This window comes from Lissotriton vulgaris, chromosome 2_1 (genome assembly GCF_964263255.1).
Source record: "Lissotriton vulgaris chromosome 2_1, aLisVul1.2, whole genome shotgun sequence".
In the NCBI taxonomy this organism is placed as follows: domain Eukaryota; kingdom Metazoa; phylum Chordata; class Amphibia; order Caudata; family Salamandridae; genus Lissotriton; species Lissotriton vulgaris.
In genome coordinates, this window is record NC_141687.1 from 1,825,510,123 (window position 1) to 1,825,530,490 (window position 20,368).

Sequence of the window (20,368 nt, forward strand, 5' to 3'; positions counted from 1 at the left end):
TGTCTGTCTGTCTGTGTGTGTGTGTTGGGCTCTGTGTGTGTGTGTGTCTGTGTGTGTGTTGGGCTCTGTGTGTGTGTGTGTGTTGGGCTGTGTGTGTTGGGCTGTGTGTGTTGGGCTGTGTGTGTTGGGCTCTGTGTGTGTGTGTTGGGCTCTGTGTGTGTGTTGGGCTCTGTGTGTGTGTTGGGCTCTGTGTGTGTGTTGGGCTCTGTGTGTTGGGCTCTGTGTGTGTGTGTTGGGCTCTGTGTGTGTGTGTTGGGCTCTGTGTGTGTGTGTTGGGCTCTGTGTGTGTGTGTTGGGCTCTGTGTGTGTGTTGGGCTCTGTGTGTGTGTTGGGCTCTGTGTGTGTTGGGCTCTGTCTGTCTGTCTGTGTGGCGCACTGTGTCTGTGTGGCTCTGTCTGTGTGGCTCTGTGTGTTTGTGGCTGTGTGTGTGTGTGTGTGGCTCTGTGTGTGTGGTTCTGTCTGTCTGTGTGGTTCTGTCTGTCTGTGTGGTTCTGTCTCTGTGTGGTTCTGTCTCTGTGTGGGTCTGTCTCTGTGTGGGTCTGTCTGTCTGTGTGTGGTTCTTTCTGTCTGTGTGTGGCTCTGTCTGTCTGTGTGTGTGTGGCTCTGTGTGTGTATGTGGCTCTCTGTGTGGCTCTGTGTAGCTTTTTTTGTAGGTGGGTCTATGTGTGGGTGGTTCTGTCTGTGTGAGGGTGGCTATGTGAGTGTGTGGGTGGCTCTATGTGAGTGTGTGGATGGCTCTGTGTGGGTGGCTCTGTATGTGTGTGTGGGTGGCTCTATGTTAATGGCTCTGTGTGGGTGGCTCTGTATGTGTGTGTGGGTGCAAATTCAATAGGTCTCGCATTTGCGAGCGATTAAGCTATTGGCATTGTAAATGACAATGCAATTTATTTATGTTTTAAAAATAAAAATAAGGTAATGAGCAATGCTATTAGCTCTAACTTTAACAATGCCGAGACCATTGCTTGTTTTAGGACTTGTGCCCTGTGGCTGCGATAGAAAGGAAGCATTGCCCTCAACTGAGAGGTGAAATAATTGCATGATTCAGTGAAACAGATTTTTCAGCGTTATCTGCCCTACCTGCAAATCTGTCTTGACATTAGACCGTGTAGCAGTGTTTGACGATAGTGTCTACGTCTCTTAATGCAGCAGCATGCATAATTTCCGAAGCGCTGCTAACAGAACTGAAGTAACCCATTTTTCCCAGCATTGCAAGCCTATTTCTCCCTAAAAGCGAAACCCCGCGGACAGCGGGTTAATAGTGCATGAATCTAGATAGGAAACTGTTCTTTTATATGCCTCCTATCTTGTGTTTTGCTGAAGTAAAACTTTTAAGCCTTTTCAACAGCCAGCTTATGAAATGACCGCTCTACTATGGCGGTAACTATGAAAAGAAAATGAGCTGCCTTGATGGGCCGAAATCTGAATTTATCTTAGTGAAGAAGGAAGGGCAAGTACATAGGACAACCGAAGCCATACCAAAATCGATTCCAGTCTCGGCAATAGAAAAGAGATACCTACCCTTTTAGTGAAAACGTAACTTGAGTCGCAATTTGATGATCCATGACTGGTAATTTTCCAGATTGGTGAATTAGCAAAGTTGTGAAAAAATTAATGAAAATGTGCACATTTTCACCAAGGAAAAACACCGATCTGATACCGGTCCAAATAGACTTGAAACTTACAGTTTCTGTAATAAGGAATAGGGAGGAATTAACTTGAAAAACGAACAAGACTAGGCTAAAAATGCAGTGAATGGTGAAAGTGTTTCTTCTGTTTCTAAGACCGCAATAACAGCAGGCAAATGAGATAGGAGACCAAGCAGAGGAGTTGAAGCATGCATGGAAGGCATGATGTTTAAATTTGAATTTACACTATTCCTTAGTCAACAGCGCCCTCCAGTGCAAGTCGGTGTAACGACTTGCGTAGTGAAAACTACCAAGTTGAAATGGAAGCGTGGTAAACTATGCCCGTTTAAAGCAATAAGGCTTTTTAGTTTTTACAGGAATAGATTGACGTAGTAAGGGGGGGGGGGGGGGGGGGGGGGAATTAGACTGCGAAGAGCAGGAGAAAAGGGTTATTTCGCAGAGGTAAAAGTGCAAACAGCAAATGAATGGGGCCTTGAGGTAGAATAGCAGAGAGGGAAAAGAGCTGCTACAATGGGTCTTCCCCTGTTAAGGCAGATGCAGTCTAATCCATTTGAGCAGAATATGCTTTTTCTAGGCGGATATAGTCAACCTGCTGACTGTCTTGTTAGGTGGTAATGTTGCTAGAATGATTTCACTCAGCTAGGGTTAATCAGAGTGGCACTTGTCAAAAACCACAACAGCAATAATAGAAATAGCCTAAATCTCACTAGTCCTGCTTAGTTTTAGCTATTGAAAAGGACAGCTTCCATGAAACGTTTCAAGTCTTGACCTAGCGTAGGTTCAAAAGTAGGTTCATCAATTTTGTAAGCGGAACTAAAAGATGCAAAGAAGGAGCTAAGTCCTCTTTGAGGAATAATAATGGAAAACTGAGAGCCAGTCTCTCTATGTATGTAAATGTACACGGAATATTAGAGGTTTGACCTTGAGAAATGCATCAATTGTGTTGAACTGCTTGATGTCATTCCTCGGTGGACGTGGTGCAGAACCTCTTTCATTGGAAAACAATTCACTTTTTCATGGAAACCTTTTTGAAGTCCTTTCTTGACAACTTCATTCCTGAGTTCACTGATGCCAGGTTGTTACTGGTTACCATGCCATGAAGCATAGAAAACCGTTATTTTCACAAATGTTGCACTTGATGATGAACTTTGAGTAAAGGTGATTACAAGGCATTATACGCCTACTTTGTCTTCATATTTGAATCCTATATTCAATTTCGCACAATGCGGAGGTAGTGTGGTCCATTGAGCAGCACAGTTACAGAAATTAGCAAGTGCTGCCTTAGTGCACTTGCTTTAACAGTGTCTTTAATCTTTCTAGAATAATCCCTTCTTTTTCTTCATCTAGCCTCACTTTATTCCACCCCTCTCTGCCCACCCTGCGCACTCTCACCCTCCCTAAGGGGATTATTCATGTCCCTCTGTAACCTGATTTTTAATCTGCTTCTTAGGCAGCTGCTAACCCGAGCTTGACAGCTTAGTAATGACAATGTTGTCTCCTGAACCTTCTCTCTTACCTTTGTGATCCCTTTTTTAGTATTTGCTGCTTCTTCCTTCAACATGATGTATGCTGTATTATGTCAGCTGCTATCCTACTGCCTCCTTTAACAGTGAACGCCTCTATTCTACCATCCACCACATTTGTTTAGCCCACTGGACTGTCTTTGCTTCCCCTCTGCTTCCCTACTACCACTTCCTATGGATTGTTGGTTACACCCTCATCCCTTTCCCACACCTGTCTTTCCTCCACCAGTGTATCCCTTTGCACACTTCCTTACGGATTCTCCTCTCTGACCTTCTAGTAGCGCGCTACTTTCCTCATCTAACCCCAACTCTTCCATGTCCCCCTTCTACCTTCTCCTTTCCTTTCTCTTGTTGCCTTCAGGGAATTGTTTCCAGTAGGGTGTACCCTTACATTAGTAGACTGTTTTAACTTCCCATCTTTCTTTGGACTGCGTGGAAGCATGGGGACATTGTTAATCACCCTGTAATAACCTTGCTTTCACTTAGGACCGCCCTGATGCTCGGCTGCGAATACGGCTGTAGGGATGCTGTGGAAGTCTTATTGAAGAATGGGGCAGACGTGAACCTGCTGGATTCCCTGGGCCACGACAGCGCCTACTACGCCAGAATTGGGGACAATCTGGAGATTTTGTCAATGATCAGGGCTGCCGTGGAAAACACTAGTAAAGGTGCAGCAATTGTTCATATCTTACTTTCCTGCTTTCTTTTGCATTTGGTAGCCTCTGTGATCCTCCTGGTCAGGGTGTGAAGTGTCCTCTTTGATTACAAACAGTAAAACCTGATTGAAAGTTTAACATTATGCAGGCTTCCCTGTGTCCCCAAGTCATACAACGATACTTTTGGGAGCTGGTGTAAGACAACTGGCCAAACTGTAATCAATGCAAAATGCGGCGGCCAGAGTCCTACTTAATTTACCTAAACATCACCCTGCTTCAGTTGCCTTAAAACAACTTCACTGGCTCCGCAACGACGCATTGAGTTTAAATCACTCTACCTGGCTCAGAAAGCCCTGTTTGGCGGTGGGGCATAGGATGTGCAGTCCTTGTTTTCCCGATATACACCTATGCGTTATTTAAGATCGGCCATGCTTGGGTTGGTCAAACTCCCCAAGATAAAGAAAGCTATATGGGGAGGAAAACGTTTTTCCCTTCTCGCTTGTAGTTTATGGAACGCAGCTCCTGTTCATTTGAGAAAAGAAACGAACAGAAGGATGTTCCGGAGGGAAATTAAAACCTGGTTCTTTACTCAACAATAATTCCTTGATTGCATTGTGGTCTGCTCTTTTTCTGTAGCGCTAAGACTCCTGGGCAGTAGCGCGCTCTATAAATATTTTCATTCATTCATTCATATGTTAACCTCTTTGATTTACAAACTGTCGTATCCAGATGCTTTAGTTCAAGTTACCTTACTGAGTTGAGTCAAAAACTATAAATGCTACATTGCGTTGCTTTTTCAAATGAAATGCCCTGGCCCTGGCCCTGGCCCTGGACTGCAGACTGAGAGTGTTGGCTCATGGAACCTGTCATTCCAGGAGTTCAGTTTATAGTTGGGTAATGACATGTTCTAGAGCTGGGGTTGGTGAAGATGGTTAGTCTGGTGTGTGTTGAGACTTGAAGTAGTTTGCCATTTTATAGAATGAAAGGGCATCCACTATCAACAATGTTAGCTGTCTGCTACAGCTGACAGCGAGGTTCTGTGTACATTATGGATATTTCCACAGAATTGTACTACTGAATATCGACCCCAGAGTATTGTATCTAGGACAGAATATTGAGGGTCAAAATATCAAAAGGTAAGTGCATAGAGGGAAGTGTAGATTTACTATTCCTAACTCTACATCTACGTACCTTGAAGATATATGTATTGCGTAGGCACATATATGCGCAGTTGGGTACATAAAATATAGACGTACTTACCGGTCAATGCTGTCAATGTTTTTTTCGATATTTTGTCTTTGATGTTGGGTCCGTCGATATTCAGTGCATTCATTCCAGAGTAGCATTTTATGCATGTCTGACTTGTAGATCTGATAGTTACTGGAAAATCGGCTTTACACAAATATTTATACTTGTTGGTTTTGTTATTGTCTTCTGTAGGGCGTGAATCGATCAGGAAAGGCCCGCAGTTGCCCACGGTAAGATTCATCTTTAATCATAATTTTGTCTGTGCTCGGAGACTGTATAGGACTCTAGTGCAAGTGAATTAAATGTTTTATTGAAAAGCAGCTTGGCATGCTTGTCCTTCCCATTGTACCTCCTTTAAACGCGTGATGGCACTTCCCTTTGTCCGTCCCCTGCAGTCCTTCACTCAGACCTGACCACAGGTTGTTACTGCCTTCCTTGGAGGTGATGAGGGCTTTTCTCATATTTCCCACCTCCCTTAATGGTTTACCATGTAGATTTAGCTAATATGAATTCCTTCAAGTAGCCTCCCTGTCACATTGATGCGGCCATGGACTCCAAGATCAGACAGCCTGCAGTTGTGAAGTCCCTTTAGTTTCCAGGGCCATGGGTCTTGAGAGCCGCATGGAATGGGCTGAAGGAGTGCAATCATTTTAAAGCGAGTGTAGAACTGGAGACAGAGTATGGTTTGCCCTGCGAAGCATGCAGGGAGCAGACAGACTGGGTTAACCTGCTTAGTCTTCCTCTGTCATCCACTTGTACAGCACGTCATCTGAAATCCTGCAATTGCGTGCCCTTTTTAGCATAACTATGGAATGTGGATACATTCTTTCAGATCAGGGTGAAACATTGGGCTGTTAGTGAGAAAAGCAACAGTTTTCATGGGTAACTTTTCTGTGAATACATTAGTTAATGTGTATTTTGGAACAGCAAATATCAAAGACCGAAACAATGAAGTTAAAATAAGGCATTTAAAATAACTATAGGGGCAAAGGTATGACGGGTAACAGTCTTTTGAAATGGAAAGTGTTTGCGTCTTAACAACATATTCCAAAGCATGCTCCACTGTCCCCGAAACCTGGGGATATCTTACTGGAGAGGATCAGTGGCATTCACTTATTTGTAGAGAGGATCTGAAATAATTGAGAAGGAGCTTTACAGGAGCAATGCTCTGAGCACTCTGTGTCCACCCTCACCATCGCACAATCCTCAAACAGCTGATCCTCCGATGTCGCTGCCTCAAACACCTCCTCCTTCTATATATGGTATGTGCATCGCACACCTACCTATGACAGTGCTGTGCCCCAAATCAAATTAGGCCATACCCCCAGATTAGGTGTGGTTTTAAGCTCCGAAACAAACCGTCATTTCTTAAGTGGACTTATAATAATAATTGTTTTACTGCTCATTGGTTTTCTCTTCCACTTAGTTTCCAATATTTTGCTTATCAATTTTTGTTCCAAACTTTTCTCTTACCCTAATGTACTGTGTAACACTGCCACCAAGTGGAATAAAGGCCAGTCTAATTTTCTAAAACGTGAAATCTGTTTATGGGATATGTGTTATGAAAGAGTATATCAGAGTTTTTCTGTAGTTGGTTGTCTGAGTTGGGTAGTTTTAAGTAATTCTAGGGGGATTGTTCTGTTTGTTTCCTGTCTGGGTTTTACGCTGCCATGTGAGAGTTGGTAGAGGTTGCTCAGTGGCTGAGTTAGACTCGTTTGTGCTTCAGTTTAACAAAAGTTATGGTTGCCTTCACATGTCTCCATCCCACAAGTCTGGTCTGGTGGCTCACCGGGCTGATAGATTTGCTGCAGGGATCCATGTTTGACGTCACAGCCATAGGTTGACACTTGAACCGTGGTGGGTCCACTCTGCTTTTCATTCTTCAGAGGTCATAAAAGGAGTATCATTGTGCTCGGTAGCTAAACGCACATCTGTTATTCAGCGCTGAGACGTTCCGTATCTGAATATTGAGTTCTGTTCCAGGAGCTGTTCTGCAGCCCACAGTAACGGAACTCTTAGACGGCCCTAATATTACGCTCTGGGTTTGGCACTCGCTTGTTCCACGGTTCAAGGCAGCTATGAAAGTGTATAAGGTTCCTTTACATGCGGTCAGTTTCTGAGAAGTGTGGGCAGTTCAGCAGCAGAGATTGCGAGTTTACAGCAGACTGTAAACTGACTGGGCTTCCCTTGGTTCCTGGGATGCGGGGGGATTAAGGCACTCCTTACTAGACAGTCCAACAGATAAAGAGCAGCTTGAACCATACACACAGATGCACTGCTTGTTCACACCTTCTCATGCATTTGTAGACGATGCTCTAAATCTGTGCATTTTGCCGGGTTTAAACTTTCCCATGTCCAGGATCTGGGGCAAGAAAGATTATTATGAGTCAACATCTGTATTCCTCCTATGGCGTCGGTCATGCCCTCTGCCTGCCAGCCTGTCCCAGGCATGCCTTTAGTAGCCACTGATATTAATGTAAGTACCAGACTAAACTAAGCTGGGTGCATATTCTAGATGCACTATTCAGTTTAGCATTATTCGTGAGTGCAATTGTCTTTCTGATATATATATCTGCCAGTGGATTCCTCACCTTGTGAATATCCCCTTGCGTCAGCAACATTCGGAAATTCTTTTTGTAGCTTCGCGCCAACGTGGACGTGGGCGACGTCATAGAGGCTCGGCATGGCACGTGACTCCGCTGACGTCACCGACACTACAATAGGCCCATGCCGGCGTGATGACGTCAGTTCTCTTTTTTCCGCGTCGTCGACGCTAACGGTTTTGGGAAATCTCTGTAGCCTCTTAGTAACTTTGTTGCAATTTTCTTCGCTTTTCTGTTTCTTTGTTTCCTTCACGATGTCGACAAAGAAGACCGGCTTCAAGCCTTGCAGAGAGTGTGGGAAAATGATGTCAATCACGGACCCACACGAAGATTGCATCTGGTGTCTAAGTTCAGATCATGGTGTTGAGGAATGTTCTTCATGTCGGAAGATGAACCCAAAGGCTCTGCGAGAGAGATAGAGACCAAACTTCTTGTGGCGAAGCTGAGAGGTGACAAAGGGAAAAAAGTCTTCGAGGTCTCGTTCGAGAAGGTCGAGATCAGCGTTGAGATCAAGCCCTCGAGAAGAGTCGTCTTCGAAGTCACCATCAGACCATGCTTCGAAGTCAAGGAAGAAGCGTAAGAAAAGAAGACACGAGTCCCGACGTCACTCCAGTAGGGATTCGGACTTTAGGTTGAAGACACCTAAGAAGGTACGTTCGAAGGTGGTTCCTCCAGAGGAGGACTTGGATCCGGAAGGTGAGGCTTTGCCTTCGGAGTCGCAGGTTCCGGCTCAGTCTCCTGTACAATCTCCGGCATCGTCCCCGGCCCGTGAGGATGAGGAGGAAGTTCTGGTTGGTGAGAATTCTGCGCCTGTGGAAGAGCCGAATTTGAAACCACCTAGATGCCAGCCCGAGGGTCTTCAGCCACCATTTCCGGCCCCTGGCCAAGATCCATCAGAGTTTTTGAACGCTATGTATGGAGTATTTTCAAAGGCATGGTACCCCTCTGGTGCGCCTTCGGGTCCCATGGGTCCACTAGCCTTCAATTTAGGAGTTCCACACTCCTATGCTCCGGCTCCATTTTTGCCATTCATGCCGGCTCAGACAACGCCGTGGCAATACCCGTCTCCGCCGAGGTCGTCGACTCCGATACCGACGTCGTCTGCTCTGAGTCGACCTCGAGGCCAAGCCACTTTGCCATCGGATTTGATACCGACATTGGTTCCGGCTCCCGAGTCGTTGGAGGATCCGACGGCGTGGCGTGTGAAGGAAAGGTCCAGGAGGAAGGCTCAGCGCCTCATAGAAGAGCAGAGATATACAGAAGCTCAAGCTGAAGTGGAAGAAGGTGAGCTTGAGGATGACTGTTTCGATAAACTGGCGGAGGCTAGTGGCCTGGAGTTTTCTCCTGAGTGGGAGCTACCTTCTGTATCTGATGCCCCTTCAAAAGACGTTCAGCCTTATCACATGGTTATGAGGAAGGCAGCAGAACGTTTGAATTTGACTCTACCTACAGTAGAATTTAAGTCCAATCTACTAACTGAGGTTCTGCATTCAACCAGTTCTGTGGTGGAACAGTTACTCCCCTTTAATGAGGCTTTAACGGAGCCTATTATGGAAGTTTGGAAAAAGCCACTTACAGCAATAGCAGTTTCCAGGAGTGTGACAAGAAGGTACAGGGTCGCACCAGAAGACCCTGCTTTTCTGACTTCTCATCCTTCACCTGAAAGTTTAGTAATCCAGGCAGCCTGTTCCAAAAAGACTGTGAGTGCATTTCCTCAAGTGCCTGGGGATAAGGATGCAAAGAAACAAGATCAGGTTGCTAAAAAGACCTTTTCTTCTGAGAGTATGGCATTAAAGTCAACCAATGCCACTTGCCTTATGGGGAGATATGTACATGCTCTCTTGGATACACTGTGTCTTCTGGCACCTAAGATCCCTGATGACAGCAGGAAATATTTTGAAGAAGTGCTAACGGATGCGCAGGCAGCTGCTCGTCAGGTGATACAAAGTGGACTGGACACTGCGGATTCTGTGGCACACATCATGGGTACTGCGGTTGCCACAAGAAGATCAGCTTGGCTGAAACTTCGGATTTTTCAGCGGATGTTCAGGCTGCTTTGTTAGATCTGCCGTTTGATGGTGCTGGACTCTTTGGTAAAAAAGCTGATACGACCTTAGAAAGATTTAAGGGCAGTAGGGCTACTGCCAAATCTTTAGGGCTTCAGACCAGGGGTTCTTCTACCAGAAGGTTCAGAGGATTTGGTCGCTCTTCCTTTCGCACCTATCGGCAAGGTCAACAGCAGCAGCAGCAGAATCCCTTGTACAAGTCGTACAGGGGAAAACAAAGAGCTCATCCTAGAGGTCGCCAGGCCTCCTCCTTCTCCACTTCTTCCAACCCCCCAGCCTTAGAAAAGCAGCCCTAGATCCGCCATTCAGGATCATGCGGGTCCGGTGGGGGGTCGGCTTACCCACTTTCTATGGCATTGGGAATCGGTTACATCAGATCTTTGGGTTCTCAAGCTCGTAGAAAATGGGTATGCTCTTCCCTTTCGGGAATTTCCTCCCAATTACCCTCCTTGCCAAGGTTTTTGCACGGAGGAACACCTCTTACTTCTGCAGGAGGAAGTGCATACGCTATTAAGAAAGGGTGCGATAGAGGTGGTACCAGAGCAGGAAAGGGGTCAGGGATGCTACTCCCGGTATTTCCTGATTCCCAAGAAGGATGGCAGACTTCGTCCAATCCTGGATCTCAGGATCTTGAATCTTTATCTGAAGCAAGAGAAGTTCAAGATGCTCACCCTTGCGCAGGTTCTTCAGGCGCTGCTGGAAGAAGACTGGATGGTGTCGCTCGACTTGTAGGATGCGTATTTTCACATCCCAATCCTGAAGTTGCACAGGAAGTATCTCCGTTTTACGGTGGGATCGCAACATTATCAGTTTGCGGTCCTTCCTTTTGGAATTACTACTGCACCTCGAGTCTTCACCAAGGTGATGGCGGTGGTGGCTGCACATCTCAGAAGATCGGGGATTCCAGTATTCCCCTATTTGGATGACTGGCTGATCAAAGCAGAGTCGTCGGAGAAAGTGCTCCAGCTTCTGCAGGAGACAACTCAGTTGTTGTACCGGTTGGGTTTTTCTATAAATGTACCCAAGTCTCACCTGGTGCCCTCCCAGCGCAACCTGTTCATAGGTGCTGTACTGGACACAACTGTATGTCGTGCATTCCCCCCTCCTCAAAGGATTCACGACATACAGGAAATGATTCCTTTATTTTACAAAGGAGCGGTCGTTCCAGTCCTGAAGGTCCTTCGCCTGCTCGGTCTGATGGCTTCTTGCATTCTGTTGGTCAACCATGCACGCTGGCACACGAGGGCGCTCAAGTGGTGCCTCCGCAGGCAGTGGTATCAACACAACGGAGCTTTCAGGGAGTCTGTGAGGATCTCCAGAGAAAATGTGGCGGATCTATCTTGGTGGAGCGTGGAAGGCAATCTGTCTCAGGGAAAGCCTTTTTATCTGCCTCCCCCGGTGGCCACAGTGATTACAGATGCATCCACACTAGGGTGAGGTGCTCATCTGGGGGATCTGGAGGGCAAAGGTCTTTGGTCTCCAGAGGAAAGGTTGCTTCACATCAACCTTCTAGAGTTACGGGCGATTCGTTTGGCACTCAAGGCCTTCCTCCCTTCCCTTCGCAGTCGGTCAATTCAAGTCCTGACGGACAATACGACCGCGATGTGGTATGTCAACAAGCAGGGAGGAGTGGGGTCGCAGTGTCTCTGCAGAGAGGCTCTGCGCCTCTGGTCCTGGGTTCAGGACCATCAGATTTGGCTGATGGCAAATCATCTGGCCGGAGTTCTGAACGTATGTGCAGACAGTCTCAGTCAGCAGTTCTCGACCGACCACGAGTGGAGGCTTCACCCGGAGGTTGTTCGTCACGTCTTTCGGACGTGGGGAACTCTTCAGGTGGACCTATTTGCCACTCGCGAGAATGCTTACTGCCCGTCATTCTGCAGTCTCCAGTATCCGATGCAAGGAGCCTTGGGGGACGCGTTTCAGTTGAGTTGGGAAAGTCAACTCCTTTACGCGTTTCCTCCCATACCTTTGATTCGTCTGGTTCTGACGAAGATTCGCCAAGACCGGGCCCAAGTTATTCTGGTCGCCCTGGATTGGCCAAGAAGGGTGTGGTACATGGATCTTCTCCACCTCTCCTCTCGCCCGCCGCTCCGTCTCCCGTTCAGGGCAGATCTCCTCTCCCAGATGGAGGGGCAGGTTCTACAACCCCACCTCCAGACATTACACCTACATGCCTGGAGATTGAACGGGGCAATCTGAATTCCTTTTCTCTCCCACACGATGTGGTGGATGTCATTCTTTCGGCTAGGCGTGACTCCACTAAATCCATTTATTCTTACAGATGGTCTAAATTTGTCTCTTGGTGTGGGGAGAAGTCTGTTGACCCTTTGAAGGCTCGTTTGTCTGATATTTTACAGTTTGCTCTTTCTATAGCACAGCAGGGATTTGCTGTTGCCATAGTCAAGGGTTTTCTTTCGGCATTGTCGGCATTTCTCTGTTTGTTGGATCAGCCGTCTCTTTTCAAGTCTCCTGTGGTTTTAAGGTTTTTGAAGGGCCTCAAAAATAAGTTCCCTCCTACTCCCTTTATTGTGCCTCATACTCCCTTTATTGTGCCTCAATGGGATTTAAATCTTGTCTTAACCTACTTGATGGGTTCTCCCTTCGAACCCTTACACAAGTGTCCCGTGAGGCTTTTGTCTTTTAAACTTCAAGTCTTTTTATTTCACCCCCTAAGCAGGGAGTACGCAGATAAGTGACTTATACACAGCGATAAGCCTACAACCCGTGTAGGGCCGGCCGCATCAAACAAAATGCAATAGAAAGCAGTGGCATTTCACACATATAACAGCGTTATACACAGCGTTCTGCCTACAACCCAGCAGAGCCGGCCGCGTCTTGTGATTTGATTTGTGATTTGTGGGGGTATTTATAGAGCGCAGCAGTCGCTCCGGAAGGAGCATCATGGCGCTGAATTTCCAGGTAGAGGATCGAAACACTTCGTAGTGGCTGTGGGAATTAGATGGCTGCCTTGGTGTAGTCATCTGGAAGTTTAAAGATCCAAGTTTTTAGCAATTTTCGGAAGGGTTTTTCTTGAGTTTGGAGTCTAAGATTTTTGGGCATGAGGTTCCAGGCTGGTAGGATGAGGTTGTCATGGGAGGAGCGGAGGGATCGACTCGGGTTGTAGTGAGGGAAGCGTCTGGTAAGGTATTTACGGCCGGATTTATTGAAAGCCCGGAAGGCGACAATCAGCATCTTAAAAAATATTCTCTTGTCAAGTGGGAGCCAGTGCAGGGATCTTCGAGCTGCGTATATTGATGATTTTCTGGGCAGCTTTAGAACCAGTCGGGCTGCGGTGTGAAGTACACTTTGGAGTTTATTGAGTGTAGCCTTTTTAGCTCCAGCAAGGAGACCATTACAGTAGTCCAAGCGTGAGATTATTAGGGCCACTGTTACGGTTTTCCTAGAATCTAGCGGTAAAAAGTCGAAGATTTTTTTTTAGAGATTTTATAATTCCGAAGCATCGGCCCGCTACAGTCCTGACGTGTTGGTCGAAGGATAAGTCTGTGTCAAACAGGACGCCAAGATTCCTTGCAGTTGTTACGGTCGGGGGGGGGGGGCAGCTGAGTCTTCCGGCCACCAGAGGGCTGGGCAGAAGATGGTATTTCTTCCAATGGGGAGGATCTCTGTTTTGCTGGAGTTGCATTTAAGATGGTTAATATCCATCCATTGGAAGACAGCTTTCAGACAGTTTTTAAGGTTTAGCTCTGCCTTGGTCGAGTTTTCCTCTAAGGGTACGATGGGTTGCGTGTCATCGGCATAGGATGTTACAGGTATGCCGAATGACTCAATCAGGGATATAAGTGGGATAAGGTAAATGTTGAAGAGGAGGGGGCTCAGGATGGAGCCCTGGGGGACACCAGAGGAGACCCTCATCTCTTTGGAGTGGTAAGGACCAAGAGCGACAGTTTGGGATCTGTCGGTTAAGTAGGATTTTATCCAAGATAGGGCCACTTCAGAAATCCCTATGTCCGTCAGCCTACTAATCAGGATGGAGTGGGAGATAGTATCGAACGCCGCGGAAAGGTCAAGAAGAATGAGGATGGCATTCTTCTTCTGGTCTTGCAGCATCTTTATTGAGTCTGAAAGTTCGATCAGTGCTGTTTCGGTAGAGTGATTGGGACGAAAACCAGATTGTTGCGGATGGAGTACATTGTGAGCTTCAAGATATTGTTTGAGTTCTCTGTAAACCATTTGTTCGGTGATTTTTCCCAGAGCTGGGAGGAGCGAGATCGGACGAAGATTGGTGAGGTCGGACGGGGATTTGTTGGCTTTTTTCATAAGGGGTTTGACTATTCCCTGTTTCCACAGGCGAGGGACAGATCCAGTGCGAAGAGATGAGTTAACAATATAGTTAATAATTGGATTCACCACGTCGATGAGTTGGTGGAGAATTTTAGGGGGACAGGGGTCGGAGGGAGAACCAGATTTGCACGCCAGGATGACTTCTCTGGTTTGATCTAAGGTAACCGGAGAGAAACTTTTAAGACTTCCACCTAGAGATTCTTTCTGAGGCGAATTGCGTGAGTCTTGAGTTGTTTGTGTAGGGGGAAATTTTTTTGGGATGGCGTCGATTTTTTCCTCAAAGTAGTCAGCTATTTTGTTACAAAGATCTTGGGATGGGGGGATTTCGGGTTGTAACGCTTTGGGCTGAGTGAACGATTTTACTATTGAGAACAGTGTTTTTTGTTTCTGATTGGACTCCTTAATAGCGTTGACATAAAAGATTTTTTTGGCTGATTTAATGTTGGAATGGTAAATTTTCCTTAGTTGGATATATGAAAGACGGTCAGCATTGTCATACGTTCTACGCCATTGACGTTCGGCTTTTCTACACGATAGATGGGATGTGGCTAGGTCGGGGGTGAACCAGGGGGCATTGGTTTTGGGATATTTATCTGTTCTGCGGGGGCGATTAGGAGGGTCCCGTGTTCTGATTTCTTGAGAGATCCAGTTGTGAAAAAGATTTGCGTCGTGTTCAACGTCGCCAGTGAAAGTGGGGGCCTGAGATTGGGGGATGGGATTAAGTACGAGAATTTCTTGAATCTTTTTCCAGTTGACGGAATTGTCAAAGTGTGGATTGGATTTACTGGAGGTTTGTGGGCGTAAGGTTTTGATGTGGAACAGGATCAGGCTATGATCCGTCCAAATTTGAGGGACAGGGGGTAGGGTAGTTAGAGGGGGAAAGTTGGTGCAAACACAGTCGAGTGTGTGCCCTAGTAAGTGAGTGGGCAAGGTAACAGTTTGCTGAAGGTTGAATATTTCTAGGGTCTGTAGAAAGTTGTTGGTCTGTGGGTCGGATTTAGACTCCAGATGGAAGTTAAAATCCCAGAGTAATGTGAAATGTGGGTATCTAAGTAAAAGATGACCCAGAGACTCGCTCAGTGTGTCTTGGAACCTGGAGGCATTACCGGGTGGGCGATAAATCAGGCCACCTGAGAAGGACGAGGATTCGTTGAGTTTGATTGAGAAGCCAAGGCCTTCGGTGTCTTTTAAGGGGTCTAAGTTAAAAGTGTGACAGGTGAAACTATTTTTCAGTATTACTGCAACTCCTCCTCCTCTCCCTTTCTGTCTGTCTTGTCTGAATATGGAAAAACCCTGGGGGAGGGCAATGGCTAAGTCCGGATTGCTATCTTCCGTTAGCCAGGTTTCAGTTATCAGGAGGCAGTCGAGGTCTGAATCGAGGATGAGGTCTCTTATGTCTTGGCTATGCTTACACATGGAGCGGGCATTTATCAGCCCACCTTTAAAGTGCGACTGGCTAGCCGTGGGGAGGGATATGGGGGTGGGCGAATGGGCTGGGGTTTTGATGGAAGACCAATGGCAGAGTTTATAGCTGAACGTGCCGGTAAGGTTCGACATATCTAGTTTGCAGGAGCAATTGTTCTTACCACGTAGTAGGTGGAGGTCGCTAGGAAGGTACCTGATGTGCGTGGTGGTTTGGGCAGAGTTTCCTGCGCCTGTCGCGGTCTTGGCGCGGACGGGCGTAGACGGGCTTGCCTTAGGTGCGCCTTCGGCGCGCAAACGGCGCTCCCGCTGCGCTCGTCCGCTGCGCTTCCTGTGCATGCACATTTCTAGCTGAGGGGTGTGTGGCCTAAAGTGGGCGTGGTCAGCGAGCACGCCTGGGCTGATGGCGGCCGCTCAAGAGGGTGGAGAGCGCGACAGCGTTTAGATCGGCTGTGCGCTGGAAGAAGTCTTACTGTTAACAGAACAGCTTTAAAAGTACAAAGTAAGTGACACCACACAAAGGATTACAATTGTAGGAAATGCTAAAGAACTCGTACCACCAGCTCCCGGCTTCCGCCTCAGGACTGGGTATGGAAATTATGAGAGACACTAGTTTTCAGCGTTGTTATAGGCGGGCGGGGGGGTGTGGCCTAAAGTGGGCGTGGTCAGCGAGCACGCCTGGGCTGATGGCGGCCGCTCAAGAGGGTGGAGAGCGCGACAGCGTTTAGATCGGCTGTGCGCTGGAAGAAGTCTTACTGTTAACAGAACAGCTTTAAAAGTACAAAGTAAGTGACACCACACAAAGGATTAAAATTGTAGGAAATGCTAAAGAACTCGTACCACCAGCTCCCGGCTTCCGCCTCAGGACTGGGTATGGAAATTATGAGAGACGCTAGTTTTCAGCGTTGTTATAGGCGGGCGGGGGGGTGGCCTAAAGTGGGCGTGGTCAGCGGCCGCTCAAGAGGGTGGAGAGCGCGACAGCGTTTAGATCGGCTGTGCGCTGGAAGAAGTCTTACTGTTAACAGAACAGCTTTAAAAGTACAAAGTAAGTGACACCACACAAAGGATTAAAATTGTAGGAAATGGCGGGGGCGGAGCCGGGCCGGCGGCCAAGATGGTCGCACCGAGTCCCGGCTCCGCCGACCTTCTCTCCTCACCGCCTGATCTGCTTAATTGCCCCGTGAGAGCGCGGAGCTTCCGTGCGTCAGAGCGGACGCCGAGGTGAGGCGTCCGACTCCGGCGAAATTCCTGGCTCCGGGGACGGAGATACGCTCTCCAGCGCAGGGCGGCCTGCCCGATGCCGGCGACCGGGACCTCGCGTCTCGCTGCACCCGGCCACCAGCACAACAACAGCGGACACATCGACGCGTGAAGCGCCGGTCTCCCGCCAGGGAGCCTGAGAAGACCCTCGATACCGCCTACGCCTTTTCCAGGTGAAATGCACGCTTCTCCTGGGCTGCTTGCTTCTTCCCCCCCCCCCTCCCACCCTCCTTTCCCCCCCCATCAATTCTTGTCGGCTGCCGGACTCCGAGAATTGCTCTTTGTCCATCTGGAGCAATTTGCATGCCTGCATTTTGAATTGCCGTTTTATCTCCGGCTCATGGGCGCTGGTGAGAGCACGATATTAATGTGTCTTACTGGGCTTGGGGGGCTCGCAAACAATATTCAGTGGTGGGGGGAAGAGCGCCCTGCTTTGCCCATTGCTGGTACATAGGCAGTTCGCCATTTTGACGAGGAGGAGACTGAAGACCTCTAATCCTGCCTGTACCGCGCCGTGGCGCTGCTTGATGGCACAGTGGCGATCCGAAGGACTAAACCATGTGGCGGCGGCTGGATGTGCTGGAGGCCGTGAAATGGTGACCGACTTTCCCTAGGGTGTCGTGGACCCACAGTCTGGTGCTGGAGGGACATGGTCCCGATTGTTATTGCACCAATGCTTTATTGTGACCGTCTCCAGCTTTGCTCGTCACTTCCATTGAGGTAATGGCTATTTCTATCACGACGGAGCTGCGACTCAATGTGGAGATGACTTATTGACGGCGGCATGGCGTACTTGCTCCCTGGGATGACTTGCTGATGGCTAATGGTGGATCGGATACGGGACAGAGTACTTTGTGGATCAAGATCGGTGGTGGCTGAGTGCTCGTTCCATGTGACTCTGGGAAGGTTTTGGTTACTCCTGGACTGCCATGACTCTTTCCCTTTGTGATATTTGCCCTGGTCCGGCATTTTGGGGCGGGTGGGACCTGCATCATTGATCCTGATTACCTGTCTGAGTCGAGTGTGCTTAGAGCGCCATTTCTGCGGCGGTGGGGTGCACTATGCCCCCCGCGGGACTTGGACTGCGTAGCGATTCATATATTCTGTTTAAGTGGGTGCTCCTAATACTGTATGTTTGCTCTCTGACTGATTTTTAGGGTGGGTGAAGGGGGGGAGAGGTTGGGGTTCCCGCACTGGGACTCTCCCCCACATTTCTTTCCCTATCGTGGGCTTTTGGTTACTGCCTTTCCTTTTCTTTCTTCTCTCCTTATTTCTCTTGTTCTCTTGTCTATATTTCGGGTTCATAATGGGTGACAGGCACGCTGCTGGGGGGTAGGCCATGGCCACATGCAGGGGTGCAGGGTGGGGGGATGGGGGAGGGGTTTTGCTGTCTTCTTTTTGGTTTTTCTTTTTCCTTTGTTTCTATGGCCTTCTTATTCTTTTTGTTCCTGGCTAATTCTATTCTTCCTTCTTTGGGTTCTGGTGGTGGTAGTTCTTAGTACACTTGTCTTATCTCGATTATTAAGGAGGATTTCGACTGCTTTGTTACGGCGATCGAGAGCTTGTTGGTGGGCGGGCTGCGGGGTTTTTTTCATTTGACTATCCTGATACCGTGCGTAATCATTGCCTCCCACTGCCAGTTCTCCTGATTTGTGATCATCCTGCCTCTTGAGTTTCCCCTGATTTGTTTTGATCTATTTATATTGCCACAGATCCTGCTCCTTTTACATTATTTTAAAATTAAACCTTCATTAATCCTGTTGTTTCTTCACAACACTGCTCTCCTGGGTTGCAACCGAGCATATGCGGGACGGAGCCTTGCACTGCCATGGTATAATTGCTTCGCTCTGTTTTACTTTGTTCCGATGGCTGATTATGATGTTCTGCTTTGTATCGATTGTAACTGTTCTTACTTCCAATAAAGGTTTTCCAAAAATTAAAAAAAAAAAAAAAAATTGTAGGAAATGCTCAAGAACTCGTACCACCACCTGCTCCCGGCTTCCGCCTCAGGACTGGGTATGGAAATTATGAGACGCTAGTTTTCAGCGTTGTTATAGGCGGGCGGGGGGGACATTGTAGCACCCAGTGTACACCGAGCAGTCACTGCCAAGGATAGCCCAGCCACTAGGACCGAATGTAACCAGAGAACTAGAACTGGTAGAACTATAAGACCAGAAGGGTCTAAACTGTAACATAATGCCAGAAAGAAGGGCATCAGAGCATACATAATGTTATGTTATTAGATATTTGTAGAGCGCGCTGACACCATGGGTTTCCTAGCATAGAAGACAGTAGGAATGAGTAAAGGGAAAGGACTAAGAGAGAGAAGAGAGAAAGCCTAGGGTACATCAGGGAAGGCGGGGGGAGAGCATGGCACCGGATCATGGGGCTGCCTGCAGCATTCTGCGCCTCGTTCACTGGAGCTGCTAAGACAGTAGCCTGTTCGGCTTAGGGGAGATCACAGCATCCTCCACCAGACGCAGCGCCCGGAGCTTAGGGGGCATGTGTCGCGCATGTTCTACTGTGCATAAATATTTCACCAGGGGTTGCCACACCGCCTTAAAGCGTGTGTCGCGAGCCTGCAGTCTAGCTGAAAGGAGCTCTATTGTTATAACATGCCAGAGGCGCACAAACCACGCAGCAATGGGCGGTGCTTCCGTCTTGTTCCAGTACAGGGCAATGAGCTGCCTGGCTGCTCCCAATATTTGATGCGCTAATGTCCAGTGGCTCCGGGTTAGTGCCAGCAGGCCTCGCATCAAACAGCCCTAAGTCCCCAATCTGTTTGCGCAGCGCTGAAGACATTGCCCCCGCACCACTGAAGACATTGCCCCCGCACCACTGAAGGAGACCTCTCTCCGATCCAGCTCCGGGCTCCAGACCAGGTTAAGATCCCCCCAAAATAAGCGAGGACCCGCCCTAGGGAACGTGGTCCCTCAAGAGGTCTCTGAGGTAGCGGTCTTGCGCCTGATTAGGGGCATATATGTTACACAACGTGAAGCTGCGGCGCCCCACCTCCACACCCACTCAGAGGAAGCGCCCATCACCACCTCGAAAGGGTCTGTCCCCCCCCCCTCCCGATGCCAGCCCTACACAATATCGACACTCCTGCTGTCTTTGTGTCTGCTGCAGCCCAGAACTGAAGGGGGTACCTTGGATGTGCCATGCGTGCGGTGTCAGTCTGCAAAAGGTGTGTCTCTTGTAAGAATATGATGTCTGGGTTCTGATGGATGAGATAGTGCCATACCTGCTTGCGCTTGTTGGGCGAGTTAAGGCCCTTCACGTTGTGTCAGGACCTTTAAAGGGCTAGGTGTGTTTGCAGCCATGCTGGGTTGTGTCAGAGGCCATCAACTCCCCCCCCCCCGCCCCCCAACAGCCATCCTTCTCACATCACTCACACTACAGACCTGCACTCGTACCCTTCCATACCCCACCAACGTCCAGCACCCCCTCCCCGAACCCCCGTGAGAAGAAAAGGAAAAAGGAAGAAAGAGCATCAAGAGAGAAAGAAAAGAAATAGAGTTATAGCGAGCGGCCCAAAGAGCCACCCAGAAGAGCATTACAGTCGCGGCCAACAGGGCCGTAAGACACTGACCCCGTTACAGGGCATCCTGCACCCGGAGGTTTGGACGCACTCTGGGA

General features: G+C 48.2%; 1 protein-coding gene across 4 annotated transcripts in view; it reads left to right on the forward strand.

The window, feature by feature from the left end:
• The window catches only part of UACA (uveal autoantigen with coiled-coil domains and ankyrin repeats), a 403,907-nt gene that overhangs the window by 341,268 nt on the left and 42,271 nt on the right, over window positions 1-20,368 (forward strand). For all 4 annotated transcript variants that reach the window (XM_086957925.1, XM_086957928.1, XM_086957929.1 and 1 more), the window contains exons 8-9: window positions 3,656-3,837; window positions 5,266-5,303. In XM_086957925.1, coding sequence (XP_086814051.1) covers window positions 3,656-3,837; window positions 5,266-5,303 — 220 coding nt within the window. The remainder of the gene's footprint in view (window positions 1-3,655; window positions 3,838-5,265; window positions 5,304-20,368) is intronic.